The 16,126-nt window shown below is 45.4% G+C and overlaps 1 protein-coding gene across 4 annotated transcripts in view; it reads left to right on the forward strand.

Moving 5' to 3' along the window:
* Window positions 1–8,417: 8,417 nt before the first annotated feature.
* The window catches only part of CCDC93 (CCC complex scaffolding subunit CCDC93), an 82,353-nt gene continuing 74,644 nt past the window's right edge, over window positions 8,418–16,126 (forward strand). For all 4 annotated transcript variants that reach the window (XM_074363527.1, XM_074363528.1, XM_074363529.1 and 1 more), the window contains exons 1-3: window positions 8,418–8,548; window positions 12,634–12,747; window positions 14,210–14,304. In XM_074363527.1, coding sequence (XP_074219628.1) covers window positions 8,507–8,548; window positions 12,634–12,747; window positions 14,210–14,304 — 251 coding nt within the window. In that variant the 5' untranslated portion in view covers window positions 8,418–8,506. The remainder of the gene's footprint in view (window positions 8,549–12,633; window positions 12,748–14,209; window positions 14,305–16,126) is intronic.

Raw genomic sequence — 16,126 nt, forward strand, 5'->3', positions numbered from 1 at the left:
TATTGAATTTTTAATTTTAGCTATTTTTAAAAAAAAATTCCAAGAGTTCCTTTTTCTATTCGAATCATTATTAATTCTAATTAGTAGTTATCTAGAATTATAATTATATAATTATAGCATACAAGGCTAGTAAGTGAGGTTTTTAAAAATAAATTTGGAGTTTTGGCTGAAGCTCAAAAGCCAGAATGTAATGTACCCCCATATTCCAAAAAAGGATGCTAGACCATTCATATAGGTCCCACTAGGAGACAGTAAAACAGGTCCTGTGCCCTTAGCCTACCTCCCCCCTCTAGTACACATATGAAGAGAAAGTAAGAAAGAGGGAGGGAGGGAGACAGATGGGGGAAGAAGGAAGAAAGGGAAGAAGGAATCGGAAGAGGAAGGAAGGAAGTGGGGGAGGGAAATATCACAGTGGTAGAGCACGTGTTTAGCACACACGAGATCCTGGGTTCAATCCCCAGTACCTCCATTGAAAAATAAAAATCATGTTTATTAAAAAACAAACAAAAGAAGAAGAAAGAAAGGCTGGAGGCACAAGTCCAGATTTTTTTAGAGTTATATGTGGGAGTGGGAACATTTAAAATGGATGCTTCTCTCCACCCCTCAGGCCAAGCAGGGGGAGGCTTCTTAACACACACTCAAGATCCTGGGACTATCTGCCATGGCTGGAGACCAACGTCTTTGGCCCCAGCCAGCTCCTGCCACGCTGCAGACACCTGTAGAGCTGCTCTATGCTGCAACCCAGGCAACGTGCTGGGGAGAGAATGCTTTGGGAGAAAACCAGACCCATGTCCTCCGGACCTACGGGGGTCAGATGGGTGGGGGGCAGAGAGATTAGTGCCTTCTAATCACCCGAGGCTGTCTGGAGATACCTGTGTAGAACAAAGAGGAGACTAGAGTAGGAACAGTCTAAACCATTATAGTTGGAGTGGACGGAGATTCACGAGTTCCAGGAACTAAGTGGAAAAGCAGCAAAGTGAGAGTGAGCTTGAAAGGACCCCCACCTCGTAAATCTGCACCAGAAGAATGAGCTCGCCTCAGGGAAGACAGAAGGGGAATTAAGGGACCATCACGAGTAGTCAGTGTCATGGGGTTTTGCCCAGAGAAGTGTGGGGAGAACAGAGCAAGTTTGAAAGTCCTAGGAAACAGTAGGTGAAAATTCCTACAAAAGCATCCCCACCAGAAAGGGTCAGCTTGGGGCACCTGTCAGGCAGGAGCCCCAGTGACAGCACAACTGCCCAGTCAAATGCAACCTTCCTCTTCTAACGCCAGCTCCCCTTGGGCGTGGCACTGGGAGGGGCAGAAGCATCAGTCAGTGGATGAGGGAGAACTGGGGTAAGAGAGAGATGAAGGAATAGTCCATGAACCCGCACTTCTATTTTGCAGAATTCCAGGTCAGGCCCAAGCTAGGAATGGGGGAAGCTATGAATTGGATGAAAGACTGAAGATTAGATTAGACTGGACTTTTTAATACCTGAAACGGAGATTATCATAACCTCCTAAAGTGCCTGTAAGAGGCTTAGAATCCGCACACCCAGTCATCCAGGCAGCGGGGAAAGGAAATCTAACAGAGCAACTTTAAGGAAGATGGATGGGAGGAAAGCCAGGTGGTGTTCTGCTTGCAGCTTACCAAGTATAACTCATTTACAAACTGGTTATAATAGCATTTTTGTTCCCTCTTCCATTTTCTTCCATTCTCTTGGCCCTTGTGGAATCTTGTGATACTTTGCTATCATTTTATTTGGATTTTAGGACAGAAGATGGAAACATGTGTTCGGTCCCTTTTCTAACCACAAGTCGATGCAACTGCATTTTCTTTCACAACAAGAGCTCTTTTTCAAGAATGACTAAGTTAACCTACTGATATTTGAAGTGAGACATCAATAGATGAGAAGATAGTTTCAAATTTCCATGTAAATAGTGGGTGTCTTTCACATATATTACATTAACTTACTTAAGGGAAGCGTTCTAACTGTGGTCCATTATAGGGGGCATCTGAACCCTTTTCTCTGAAAGGATAATCACTGACTGTCACATCTGCCACCTAGTGGCCATTCTGATGCACACACAACGCTAATGTTCCCATACTTCCATCCATCCACCTACTCATCCATCCATCCATCCATGATGTACTTGTTCCAGGCAGGTTCTGGGTATGTAGGTAAACAGAACACACATAGCCCCTGTCTATCCTTGAGGAGCTGACAATCTACTGGGGTGAAAAACATGAATCTTTAAGGGAGATCTGTAAGAGCTAAGGCTCTAAGGTTCAAGTCTGTATATTCAACTTTTTTTTTCTCAGCTGGCTTCTTCTCTGCAATTTCATCAAAGATACTCAAGTCTCTTCCATCTTTAAAAAAAAGCCCAAGAAACAAACTCTCCATCAATCAGACTCCTAACCATCTTATTTCTTTCCTTCAGTTCATAGGCAAGCTTCTCCCAAGAGGAGTCTACATCCTCTGTCCCCTTGTTCTCACTGCTAATTCACTTTAGTAGTTGTTTTCCTTTATTTCATTTTCAATATATTTTGTTATAAAATAATTAAAATATGCAGAAAATAAGAATAATATAATTCCCATGTATTTATGACCACCTTTATCAAATATTGACATTATATCATATTTGCCTGAAATCTTCTTTCCCTCAAGAAATAAAGCGTTATACATAGAACAGATGCTCTGTGGTCCTCTTCCTCCTTCCTGCTCCATCCCCTTCCCTCTCCCCAGAAGAATCACAATCATAGGCATAATTCCCATGCATGCTCTCACACTTTCACTACACATTTACATATCCCTAAGCATTGAATAATATTATTTTGAACGTCTGAAAACTTAGCAAATCATTATGAATTTGATTTTTCTTGAAGACTCAACTTTCCGTTTTTCCTAATTATCCATATTCAAACACATAACTTTAGTTCATTTTCGCCACTGGATATTAAACCACTGCATAAAGATACCCCAAATAATATATATCCATTCTGCATACTAGTTCACGTCTGTTTCTCATTCAAGGGCCCAGGCAGAGGGAGCTGTTTTCATGATGGATGGAATGGACAGGAGGGTTCCGAACACCTCCATCCAGAACTGGCACAATCTCATATCTCCCAACATTCCTCTGGCCAAAGCAATTCTTGTGACTCAGTCAAGATGGAACACTTGACATCCTCAATGGCTGGGTGCTAAATGGTTGGTCACTGTGAAAACTGCAAATGCCCCTTGGGTGCTGAGTCACTCCCCCCACCCCCACTGAGAACCCTTCTCAGTGTTTGGCACACAGTAGGCCCTCAACGGATATTTGGTGAAAAATCAACTTTTCCAAATTGCCCTCCAAAACCCTTGCAAAACCTTACTCAACGAGTAGGAGTGTTAAGTGTTAGTTTAATGTCCTCAAAACATTGATCATTTCTTCCATGCAAAGGTACCTCATCTTTACTTTTTAACACGAGGCTGAGAATTTCTTTTCATCCATTTAGTGACAATTCTTCACGTAATTCTCTAGTCAAGCCTTTCGCTCATTTTTCTATTAAATTTTTCTTCCTCATTTGCAAGAACTCTTGTCACAGGTAATGAATATTTTTCCAGTTTACCTTTTAAATGTTTTAATGATTTTTGGACAGGACAGATTTTCGCTAATATTTATATAGCCTCATCTCTTACCCTTCTCTTTCCTGCAGTGAACATTTTTACTGGCAACATGATGTTGCACGAAAAGGACATCCTATGATGTATTTACCCATGCTCTCTCTTTTTTTTAATGATTGTCCATCACTTTTACTTTGTTCTGACATTTTTTTTCATTATTGAAGTATAGTCAGTTACAACGTGTCAGTTTCATCCCAGTCATGCATATATACACATTCATTTTCATATTCTTTTTCATTATAGGGGATGTTGAATATAGTTCCCTGTGCACTACAGAAGAAACTTGTCGTTTATCTATTTTATATATACATAGTAGTTAGTATCTACCCATTCTCTTTTCGTAGGCTATTTACATGGTTTCCAGGTTTTTCTCTTGTAAATAATGTTAGGATGAAGAGCTCTGTCCATAAGCCCTAAAAGTGAAAGTATATTCAAGGCTGCTTTTTAAGTTCTTGATACAGTTTGCCAAATTGCTTTTGAGTCTACTTTTCAGATCCCAAACTGTTACCGAGTCCAAATTCATTCTTCTGGCCGCATGACAGGCCAATAAATTGGGAGATGAAGTGTTGGGACAAGGAATAGCGACTTTATTCGGAAAGCTGGCAGATCGAGAAGATGGCAGACTAATGCCCTGGAGAACCATGTTCCCTAAGTCAGAATTCAGTCTCCTTTTATACAAAAAAGGGAAGAGGGTGTGGTTGGTTGTTGCAAACTTCTTGGTGTTGGAATCCTTTGTTCTTGCAGCTGTCCATGTAGCTTGCAAACCTCCAACAAGACTACTGTTATTTTCTATTCTGCAACTTTTTATCTTTATATGAATGCGAAAGTGTTACACCCTTAATGGTCAGAGCCTTGAGAAAGGGCTCTCCTGTATATTTCAGGCTAAAGGTGACATCCTTTTACAAAAGGTGCAGAACCAGCATGACTCAGCATGGGAAACAGCCCACGGTTAAAGTCAAAGTAACAGATCTATATGGAGTTAAGAGTTGTTCTTTTCTATCATAACACCCCAGGCCCTGCTGATGAAGCCCTTATAAGCCAACCCTGTACAGCAGCAAGCAAAGTGAGACAGCCAAGAGTGAGCCTGGAGGGGCACAGGGAGGTTGTCCAGGCCACCCTAGATGCTCCTCCTGCCTGGAATGCTCTTCCCTGAGATCCTCCCACAGCACCTTCTTAAGATATGGATCTCCCCTCAACTGGCACTTGAGAGCCCTATCCTGACCCCTTCATCTCAAAGATGTACATGATGTCAGATCCAAAAGAGCTTCTGACTCCAACACATGATTTCCTATCACATTGCACTGTTTCTTGTTCTTGAAGAGCACTTACTTCTACCCAATACTATCTTACTAATTTACTGGTTTAATTTCTGTCAGTAATTATCTTGTCTGATTTGCTAACTTCGGTATCTCCAGCACTAAGAACCAGGCTCTGGTTCAGAGTGGTTCTCAAACTGGCTGCTCGTTGGAATCACCTGGGAAATTTAAAAAGTCCACCCGACCTCCATAATAAGAAATGCTTAGTTATTACATCATTTTACCAAGAAACTCTGAGACAGTATTTTCTACACGAGAAATCCAGAAGGGAGTAGATGTTCTCAAGTACTTCCTTATTTGTTGCTGTGTAGCTGGATCCTTGTCAAGTCTTTTCTAGCATAGCTAACAGCATGTGGTTGTGACAATTATGGAAACTGTTGGAATTCTTTAATAAAACTATCATCTGTTTGGAAAAAATGTACTGGAAGAACTCATCCAAGTGTGTGTGTCCGTGTGTGTGTGTGTGTGTGTGTGTTGAGTTGTGTCCAGAAGCAGAGGGGGGATTAGATTTACTTGTACCATCTGCGCCTCTATTTTTCACTACAGGAATGTGACATGCTGAATGTAGGATGGTGTCTTGTAAAACTTTACTGCCTGAGAACAGATCAGCGTACAATTAAGAATTTTCAGGAAGAATTCATTTAAGCTAAAGACTCTTAGTTTGTCTATGGGCCTTAAATTTTGTGTGTCACTGCAATCTATAAAGAAACATAACAATAATAGAGTCACTTTAGTCATTACTGTGTTGCCCAAGTATATATACCTGTATCTTTTTTTTTTAGAGGGGGTAGGTAATTAGGTTTATTTATTTAATTATTTTCAATGGAGGTACTGGGATTGAACCTAGGACCTTGTGCATGCTAAGCATGCACTCTACCACTTGAGCTATATCCTTCCCCCCGCATATACCTGTATCACTTTATATAGAAACAATATATTCCAAGAGAAAAATTCAATATTCATGTTTTCCCCGCAGCTCAATTACATCAGAATCTCTGGAGGTGGAACCCAAGGCACTGGTACCTTTTAAAAACTCCCTTGGTGATTCCAACGTGCAGCCAAGTTTGACAGCCACTGACATAAAAGAGCTCAGGAATATTTGTTGGATGGATGGCTGGTTGATGGATGAATAAAAGGACATGTGAATCAGAAATATGGGGCTCTAGTCCCAGCATTGCCACTAACATGCTAAGTGACCTAAATTGTCACTCTACTTTCCTAAACACCCATAGTTTCCTTCTAAGGTCCCTTTCTGCTTCAAGACTTCAGGATTCCCCTCTTGGTTACGGCAAGAGCCCCGGAGTGGAAGGGCGAGGAGAAGCATGAGGACAGGATGATCGAGGCATCATAAAAACATCACCCAGGATAAAGGTGACCCTTACAGGAAGCTCTTCACTTTGACGCCTTCTACTGGGAGAAGGAAAGTATTTGTGAGTTCCTGAAATCTTGCACTGAGACAAACATCACACACCTCTGTGTGCACAGGAGGGACAGAGTGATCCCTAATCCCCAAATATCCCACTAGGGAGACAAAATGTGTGTATGGGTATCCTGAGGCAGGGAAGGGGAGAGAGAGACTTTTATCGGAGTCCTACAAACCTTTTCTGACATTGTGTGTTTGAGGTGTTCTCCATGGCCGAGCAGGGGTCCTTCTCTCAAATGTGGGCTATTCAAGTTTTCTTGACTGCTGTCACAGCTGTTTTGCTAGGATCTTGAAAAAAAAAAAAAAGAAAAGAAAAGAAAGAAAAGAGAGTAAAGAAAAAAAACATGCTGCCAACCCAACTCTGCTACTGTCACCTGACAGAGACAGTAAACTAGGACAGTCTCTTTCTGGGAAAGATAGCTGCTCATATTTATTTAAAACACTGCAAAGACATTTACAACAGGGAATTCCCATGTGGCCTACCTGAGTCCTATTACTCTCCAGGCCTTACTGCCCAGGCTGCTTTAAATACAGCTATTTAGGTCACAGCTAGGCAAGATTGTGCTGTTTGTCCCTTAGGCATCAACACCTGCCTGGGTATCCAACAGTGCTTACAAATTATCCCCCCTTTATTCCCCTTCATCCCATATCATCTCAGGGAAGGACAGTTTTAAGATTGCAAAAATAATGCGTGTGGGGAGTTATGAGGGTGGACACCTTAGAAATTGCGTTTCATTGGTTTCACAGTGGGTGAGAGCACATGCCACCGGAGGTAGGCAAGAGAGGTCTCATTTAACAGCTTAATTTGAATATTCAAATTTCTAAAATTATTGGAGTTTTAGGGGCGTGGCACACAGTTTTATTAGCAATATTTACTAACTACATTTTAAAAGGACATGGTCATTCTTAGAACTCTTTCAACCACTTGTATACTCTCATTCCAGAAAAATCTCTGTTCTGTCCGGATAAACTCCAGGAAGAGTATAAAAGGCACAAAGAACTTCTTCAAGGATAAACATTGACTGAGTACCTATTAAGATGCAGAGAGAAACACATGAACACACGCTTGCACACACACACACACACACACACACACACACACACACACACAGCCCCCTTGATCTCAAAGAGCTCATAGCCTCACACACCCCCCCTCCCACCCTACACACAGAGAGGAGGATCTTCTTAACAGCAAAAGTTTTCGAGTCACCTCTTTCTTCATCGTTAAAAAAAAAAAAAAAAGCCTGGAGAAGCCATGGAGCGGGTGCGAGGGGCTTCTGGCCAGGGACACAACTCCTATACAGCTGCCATCCTCTGGGACAGACCAGGGGTGCTTCACGTAAATGATGTAGCTAAAATAAATACCGGAGTCGCATTCTCAGAGATGGCCTTCCCCTCAGGAAGACCCAGACACTGAGGATGATGGGGTGGGGGTGGGAGGACATTATCACAAACCACGGTTCCCAGGGGACACGGTGACACTCGGGCACCAGGGAGGCAGCGAGGGTGAAGAATCCTTTTGGGGGGACTTGGTTCCCCGGTCCGTACATCTAGAAGTCTGCCCAAGTGCGCGTTAATCAGGGGACATCGCGATTCTGAGCCAGAACAGGGCCAGGGTCTGAATCGCCAAGCTCATCAGCGCTCTGACTTTGACCCTGGAGCAAGGGGACTTCCGAAGTCCGGCTCGCAGAGAGGACCGGACCCATTTGGGGCATCCGATTCCCGTGAGAAGTGGAGACGGGAGCCAAGATGCAATATTTCCCCAAAATACAAGAACAGTCCCTTTTATAAAGCACCTTGGAGGAAAATGCAGATCCCCGGCGCGAAGCTACGGGAGAACGTCGGCCCGGGCAGGCAAGCTGCGCTGCAGCTCCTCAGCCGGCGAGGTCCGGGCCTCTCCCGGGCTGCCCTCGCGCAGGCGTAGTCGCGCCGCGCTTCCGCCGCAGTGCGCATGCTCCGCCGGGCCGCTGTGCTCCGAGGCCGCGGTGGTGGCGGCGGCGGCGGCCGCGGCCGAGGAAGTTCCCGCTTTGCACTCCACCCCGGTAGCAGCTTCGGGGCCGGGGACAGCTTCCTCTGGACGCTCCGGGGGCTTCGCTGCCGCCGCGCGGCAGTCGGACAGGATCATGGGGTTGCCCAAGGGGCCGGAGGGCCAGGGTCTCCCGGAGGTAAGGACTCCCCCCGCCCCCACTCCCTGACACGTCGGGGTTCCTGAAGGAGGGCCGAGCCTGCGGGGCCTCGGGCGCAAGGGGATCCGGCTGCGTTTAGGGCGCCCCGCTCCTTTCCTCAAGCGTGTCCACCGCCCAGTCGCTGGGGGCCCAGCAGCCCCCCTCCCAGCCGCGTGGGCGTGGACGGGGACGAACTTCAGCCGGTGCCAGTCTCCCGGGACGGAGGGAGCCTTCCCAGCCCAGTACCTGCCCCGTCGCAGCCGCGGGGCCCGGGGTCCCACCTCTCCGGCCCTCCCCGGCAGTCTCCCCGGTCCCCGGCGCCGCACGCCTCTCCCCGAGGACCCAGGCTGCTGCCCCCAGTGGTCACGAGACACGCGCTGTGAGATGGTCCGGGCTTGGGTTGTGCGAAGGGCGGTGACCTTGCGGCGCCTGCCGCGGCCTTTCGGGGCCCACAGGGTCCTGGTGGCCGGCACCCGCCGCCTTGCAGGGAATGCCGCCCTGCGTATACCCCGGCGCCCGGCCGGGCCGGCGGGAGGAAGTTTGGGAGCCGTGCGCGCCCCGGGTCGTGTCGGGCCGGGTCAGCGCGCCGCTCTCTCCGGCGGCGCGGGGTGGCCAGGCGGAAATGTTACTGTTTCTCCAGAAGGTAGCGGTGCCTTCCTTTCAGAGGTGTTTGTTATTAAGTCCTCACTCGATCCTAGGCTACCGGATGATCGTGGTTTCTGAATTTGCAAATTGGCTGGAAGGGGAAAGTGCATTTCCTTTTGGCTTCAAGTATCACTTAGGTGCTTTGTATCTATCTACTCTTCCAGTTGATTTACTCCAAAGCTAGTTTATCTTACTGGATTCTTGAAAGAAAAGGAATCCGTGCTGCACCTTTGTCCCCCTCCGAAGGTTCTGAAGCACACATTTGGCAGAGGGACTGATTCCTGGACATGGTGCATGGTTCCTTCACACTTAGATGCCTGTGGCCAATCTTGCTTCTTTGCCCCCCTCCCCAAATCCTCAGTTCTTAAATCCCGCAAGTACCCACTCATTGAGGGATCACTGTTATGTGCATAAAGGCTGGGGCTATAGTGATGGGAGGATAGAAAGTCTGTCAGTGTGTACTCCCAGAATGCAAATCCATTTTGTTGTTATCTTAAGAAAGCCTAGCTAGTGTAATGTCAGAACCCTTGTGTTAGGTGAAACCTGACATTCAGGTTGCTTTGATGGGACCAGGAACTGTGAAGACTAGGATCTGTACTGTGATTTGATGTGTTATTTCTTTTTTGCCTTCTTTATTCTAAGCTCTCTCATCAGGTTTTTGCCTGGCCTTTTGCTGTGGACTACTGTCTGGCCTCCCAGATTCTACCTTAAATCTCTTCGATTCATTGTCCCACAGTACTTTCTAAAATAAAAAGCAACTTGCTCTGGTTTGTCCTTTGTTTAACCCTTCACTGTCAGGAGACTGGGTCTGATTTGTCACTTTTCTAAGTTCCTGGCAATTAGGAGGCAGACAAGGTGAATATAATCCACTTATTTTTTAGTTCAAAGACCAGTTCATATGAATATGGATGGTCTATTAAGCTGTCACTAGTCCGGTTAATTCATTAAATTCAACTTTTAAACCCTTTAGATTTGTGAAGGATAGAAAGGTAGCTAGACCTGGCCCTGCCTTCCAGCCTACATGAACTGCAGTACAAGACAATTGACAATTTAATGTGCCTGATGTAAGAGCTCACAGTCATTCATCTGTATGAGAATTTTAGTTTTAACAGTTGCCTGTATTACGCAGGCTGGTGACATTTTCTAGCTTCAAAAGAGGATATTCTTTCATTCCCTGTGTATTAGCCAATGACCCTTCCACATTTTTAGTTTTAATCTGTGAAGCGAAGTTGGAGTCGCGTTAACATTCTCCATTCAGTGTCTTGTGCCAAAAAGTTATTTCGCAAAGTGTATTGCAAAAGTACACTTCTCCATTCTGGGGGTGAGCAGGTGGGAAGCCTGGGTCCTGCATCTGCCATGGGTGGTCCATAGGTGCCCAGTAGGTACAAGGTGAGGCAGGGATGGTCCTCCTGGGCGGTCTTGTCCTCTTCTTGGAACTGTTTTCATGATAAATGATTTAACAACAAGTGAAGGGGTCCTGTTTTACTTCCCAGGTGTTTTAAGGAAACACTTATGTTGTCCCACTCTCCTTTTCTATTCCATTTTTGTGAACTGTAACTGTTCTTTATTTTCTCATTTCTTTGAGCGTCTTTCTAGAGACTACTTATAGATGTTTTTCAACCACTGCAGGTCTTTTGCCAAGGAAGAGAAGGTGTGAAAATTAATATTTATTTTTGCATGTCTCCTGGGAACTAGTGAATGCTAACCTTCAGAATCTTTGATAGGTCAGACTAGGGTCATTTGAGAGGGAAGTGAAATGAGCAGTGTCACAAGGCTGTCCCCTTCACTGCCACCACCACACCCCCATTGAAAAGAGTTAACAGTCACTTTAATAATTCCACGTTCAGCTGTGTGTTGACAGGTATACTCCATCCCCTGGCAGTTTGTGCTTTAAAATAAACTTGAGTCTCCATTATCAGTGTCATGACTATGAGAACATTTTGTTAACACCTGACTGGCTTAGGTCATGCACTTTAGGTAATAATTGAGCATGTTATTCCATGTTGAATAAGAGTGTCGTTGGAGCCTAATGCTGTTTCAGATGAGAGGAGTAAACGTGGGTGGATAACGTATGGACTGTATGAACCAGCTAATAGTCCATTTGGAAAGACAGGCATGCAGGTTAACACCAGACCATGTCACTCAGAAGAGGGTGAGATTTAATTGTATGAATGACCTGGACGATAAAGAAACTAGAAATGCTGAGGAGTGACCATGTGAAGCTGCAGGGTTGACCTTGAATTGGTGCTCGAACGTGAAGATGGTTTCTGGGCGCTTAGAGAACACCAGGAGAGCCATGTAGAGTGGGAATGAGCAGTGTTTGTTTAGATTGGCCACCGCCATGTGTGGATCATTTTGGGGGCAGGTAAAGGATGCAGCTGAAAAGATAGGTTTCGGCCAAAGCGCCAAATACCAAAGTAAGACATTTGGAATTTATCTGGTAGACATTGTATGATGCCTTAATGAGGGGGGCTGTGTGCGGAGCTGTAGAGGGACAATGAGAAGGCTGTCATTTAGGAGAGAATGAGCAAGACAAACTGAGAGGCAGTTGCAGTAGTCCTGGCATGACATGTAAAGAGAAGGGAAGGGAGGGGAATCGTGAGATCTGTAGTTAAGGAAGCTTCAGCAGGTGTCGTTGGATCAGGGAGTAGTTAGAGGTGGGTACAAGGATTTGAACCAGGATACCTTGGTGGTGTTTTAGGCAGAAAGGTGGTTTTTGATTTTCTGTAATAATGGGAGAGAGAAAGGCACAATTCAGGAAAGTAAATGGAGGCAAAAGTACTGGGATATTTAGATGAAAGTATCGATAAAACCAGGGAGTGAAGTTAAGATATAAATTAAAATGTTTAAATCAAATCCCTATTTGAATATATTGAATGAATTTGTTATTTTTAAGGCAATTCTGTTACATGGCAGTAATTGCCCTGTAATATATCTTGGTTGAAAGCCTTCCTTGTTTGCTTCTGAGCAAAAAGTGCAGAGGGACCCGTGTTTGAATTCTTTATTCTTGCCCCTCTTGTCAGTAACTTCTAGGATTAAGATGAATATAAAAAAAGAAAAAAATAAACCAGCTGTTCCATCTGAAAGTTTATAATCGCGTCAGGAAGCCTGTCATGTAAGCCGTGTGTTCGAGAACAGAGAGGTAATGTCCTGTAATCCTCCTTTCCCGGGACTCCTCCTCGTTCAGCACCAGATGGACAGCCCAGACTACCTGTAAGTGTCTTCTGCCCCCACCTCTAACGAGTAACAGCTTGTTGAGGCCCAGGGACCCTGTTCCACGCGACTCCCACAGCACTGTGTCCCCAGGCCCCTGTGTGAACGCAGTGATGCAACCAGTGTCACCTGCTCCTTGGCAGTGAGGTTGTGGCATCGGGGAATACACCTGGTGTCCCTTTATTCAGGGTAGCTTTTACCAGCCTAACTGTTACCTTTTGTTTTAGGTGGAAACAAGAGAAGATGAAGAACAAAATGTCAAGTTGACTGAAATTCTGGAGCTTTTGGTTGCAGCTGGGTATTTCAGGGCAAGAATTAAAGGCTTGTCACCTTTTGACAAGGTAAGAGGTCTTTCTAACCAGAAGACTGTCGTTTGTCAGGATGGCATGGTTTACCGTGGAAAGGAAGAAGAGATTGTGTTTTTACTTTATGCCCATGTTGTCGTTTCTCCCTAATTCAGATTCATTAGGGAAGCTTTAAAATTTCCTATTAAAATAATCATGTATCAGTAGATGCACCTTGAGGTCCCTTCTTTGTGCCCGACGCGTTGGGAAATACAAATAAGCAAAATAAATAGTTCCTCCTTTCAAGGGGAGATACAGCTTATGTCAGATAAAATAATCCGAGTTAATAGGGAGCTGTCCCAAGTCAAGGTGCTCACAGATGGCTGCCAGATCCTCTCTGGATGGATGGTAAATGCTGAGTTTGGAGGAGGGAGAAGTCACCATGGGATGAAGTCCTTTATTTCAGCAGAACCTGGAACGACTGTTATGCACAAGCAGAGTAGTAGGTGCCAAGGGCACAGAGGTAAGAACAAAGGCCTTGTACTCAAAGAGCCTGGCTTCTAAAGAGTAGGGAAGAGAGACAGGTAAGCCAGCCCACGTAGAATAAATGGCACAATTCGCTAAGTGCCACGGCGACCATGCACATTAGTGAACTGTCCAGATCGGACAGGGCAGGCCTGGAAAGCTTCCTGGTGGAGGAAAGCGTTGAGTCCTCCAGTGGGCCGCAGCCCCGGCTGTGCATCCCAGATTTTGTAATACATACGTCTAGGCCTCTCCCACTGGAATTCTGGTTAGTTAGGTCTGGACCGGGGACTGGAATCTGTATTTTATGGGGCATCTCACCTAAGTCTGCAGTATAGCCAGGGGTAAGATTCACTGTTGTCTTCTAATATCAAGCTGTACCTGAAAAGGTTTTGTTTCAACATGGATTTTTAGCCTTAGCCTCGTTGGCATCTCAGGGAGATCCTGTGACAAACTAGAGCAGGGATTCTCATCTCCTTTAGGTAGAGGGAAAAAAATGAGATGTATGGGAATTAAGTAACGAGCCACAAAATGTCACCCTTGCCACTCACGTATCCGGTCCATAAAACACAGAATTCCTCTGGAATTTGGCACTTGCCTGTAACTGGATTCAGACTTGTCTCAGCTGAGAATTAATGTCTGTCCCCATCGGCATCAGGAGGATCCATGCATCATATGTCCATTTCGTCATAAAAGTCAGCTTCTCAGCCCACTGGCCACATTCCAGGTGCTCCGCAATCACGTGTGACTCGCAGTACTGGCCGGGGCACTGCAGAGACAGAGCGTTCCCATCTCTGCAGGAAGTTTTGTTCAGCAGGGCTGTGTAGGTGAACTGTGGTAGACGGAGCCAGGACACATATTGTCCCTCTCTGCAGACACATGATTTTGTATGTTCACTGAATCTGTCAGAACTATTTATATTTTATGTGCCTTTTGCTTCTTCCCCTCTTCCCAAACCAGGAAGAGCGAACGGGTATTTTGTGTGTGTGTCTTGCAGGTGGTAGGAGGAATGACCTGGTGCATCACCACTTGCAACTTTGACGTGGACGTTGACTTGCTTTTTCAGGAGAACTCTACGATAGGTCAGAAAATGTAAGTTATCCGCGTTTGCCCGGAAGAGCCTCAAGGGGGAGAAAGAGCTAACTCCTGAGCACGTGCTGTGCGCCAGAAGTGGTGGTAGACACTGTGCGTATTTTGTTTCAGTTTTCATTACAAGGGATATGACTGCGGTTTAACAGATTGCGAAGCTGAGACAGAAAGAAGCCAGGGCCACACAGCTAGCATGCAAGAGTCACCTGATGTTATTATAACGTTACATACGCTACTTCCAGTGCTTTTTCTTGATCAGAGTTTCCAGTGACTGCTTGGTGTGTCTCTTTCCAAAGGTAGCGAGTTTGGATGGAAGTTAAGTAGCTGAGGGGACGGGAATCCTTCCCTCTGCTTAAGGCAGAGCCTCACTTTGTCTCCCATCAAGTGTAGGCAGCCTGAACTCCTTGCACAAGATGTCACCGGAGGGCACCCCGGCTGGTCTTCCCTTGCTCACCAGAGCCTTGGTGATTTCATGAGGCCACTGGGGATCCTCAGTTCTGCCCAGCCCTACCAATGGGCAGCTGTGTGACCTGGGACAAGCCTCGGTTCCCTTATCTGTAAGAAGGAGGGTTTGTGATCCCAGATCTGTGTGCTTCTGTGACTGACTTAGTCATTTTTCTGAAGCCTCCTCCTCCTCCAGATGGATTAAAGATGATTTACAGATATGCCTGGGAAGCAGTAATAGTGGAAGAGTGAAGCAAAGACAAAGCAAAGCTAAAGGGAAAAAAAAAAAATGGAAACAAAAGGCAGGGTTGGGGTAAGGAATACACCTGTAAGGGGCCGGCCACAAGGCTCGTTTTCCTAAGGGTGGAACACAGATTTGGCTCTAAGCTTCCTGGCAGCCAGCAAAAAGAGGAGAACGTGCTAAAGTATCCAATATACAGTTTCCATACAGTAGAAGAAAAATCGGTCCCTAAGAATCAAAAATTCTTAACACTAAGAGCAAAGGCATCTCTAGGCTCCTCGTTAAGGAGGCCGTGCAGTTTGACACGGTGGTACTGTCATTGGTGCTCTGCATCCTAACAGCTGCGTGTGGGACCGCGGCATCCCATCCAGCCACCCGTAGGGAGAAGTCCTCCCGTGGGAGGCGACGTGATGGAGTCCAGGGGGGGGGCTCTGCTCCCTGCTGGGCCAGCTCAGTCCGGAGGTGGATTTGTGTTCTTGTCCTATTGTTTATTTTTATTTAGGTGTTACATACACAAAGGTTAAAAAAAATTCAGATGCCACCTAAGGGAGCAAAACATACAGCTGATGTCTCCCCTCTTCCCATTCTACACCCCAGTTTTATTCCCTGGAAGGAGTCCTCTTTGACAGTGTAGTTTAGATCCTTCAGAGTGGGCACGTCTACATCTCCGACTACGTATATGCTCTGTTTCACTTACATCTAACACGAGGAGGAAGCTGGCTCACCTGTACCACTCGCTACATCCCTTTGGTCTCCCATGCTCCAGTCTTTTAATTATCTGTTGTTCTGTGATCACTGGCGTAATTTTAATCTACTTATGTTTCTATTTCTTGACCCATTAACATAAACTAGCTTCTCCTGGGTCCTAACTATGTAGGGTAAACATTTTAGTCCCTCTGTCTTTTCTTCTCCCTTTCAGCCTCCGGGTACCATCATAGCATCACTTTTATATGATTAGGGCATAATGTTTATAGTCTGTTCCATAATAGCAGTTAAATTATCCATGCTTTAACTACAGGTAAATTCTAACAGTATAATCTAAAAGTAAATTCTAAAAGTAAATCTAAAAACTATTTACAATAAGAAGTATTATAATGGGGTCAGAAAAAAGGAGATGCACTCTTCTGGACCATAATGACG

This window comes from Camelus bactrianus, chromosome 5 (assembly GCF_048773025.1).
Source record: "Camelus bactrianus isolate YW-2024 breed Bactrian camel chromosome 5, ASM4877302v1, whole genome shotgun sequence".
NCBI classification, from domain to species: Eukaryota; Metazoa; Chordata; class Mammalia; order Artiodactyla; family Camelidae; genus Camelus; species Camelus bactrianus.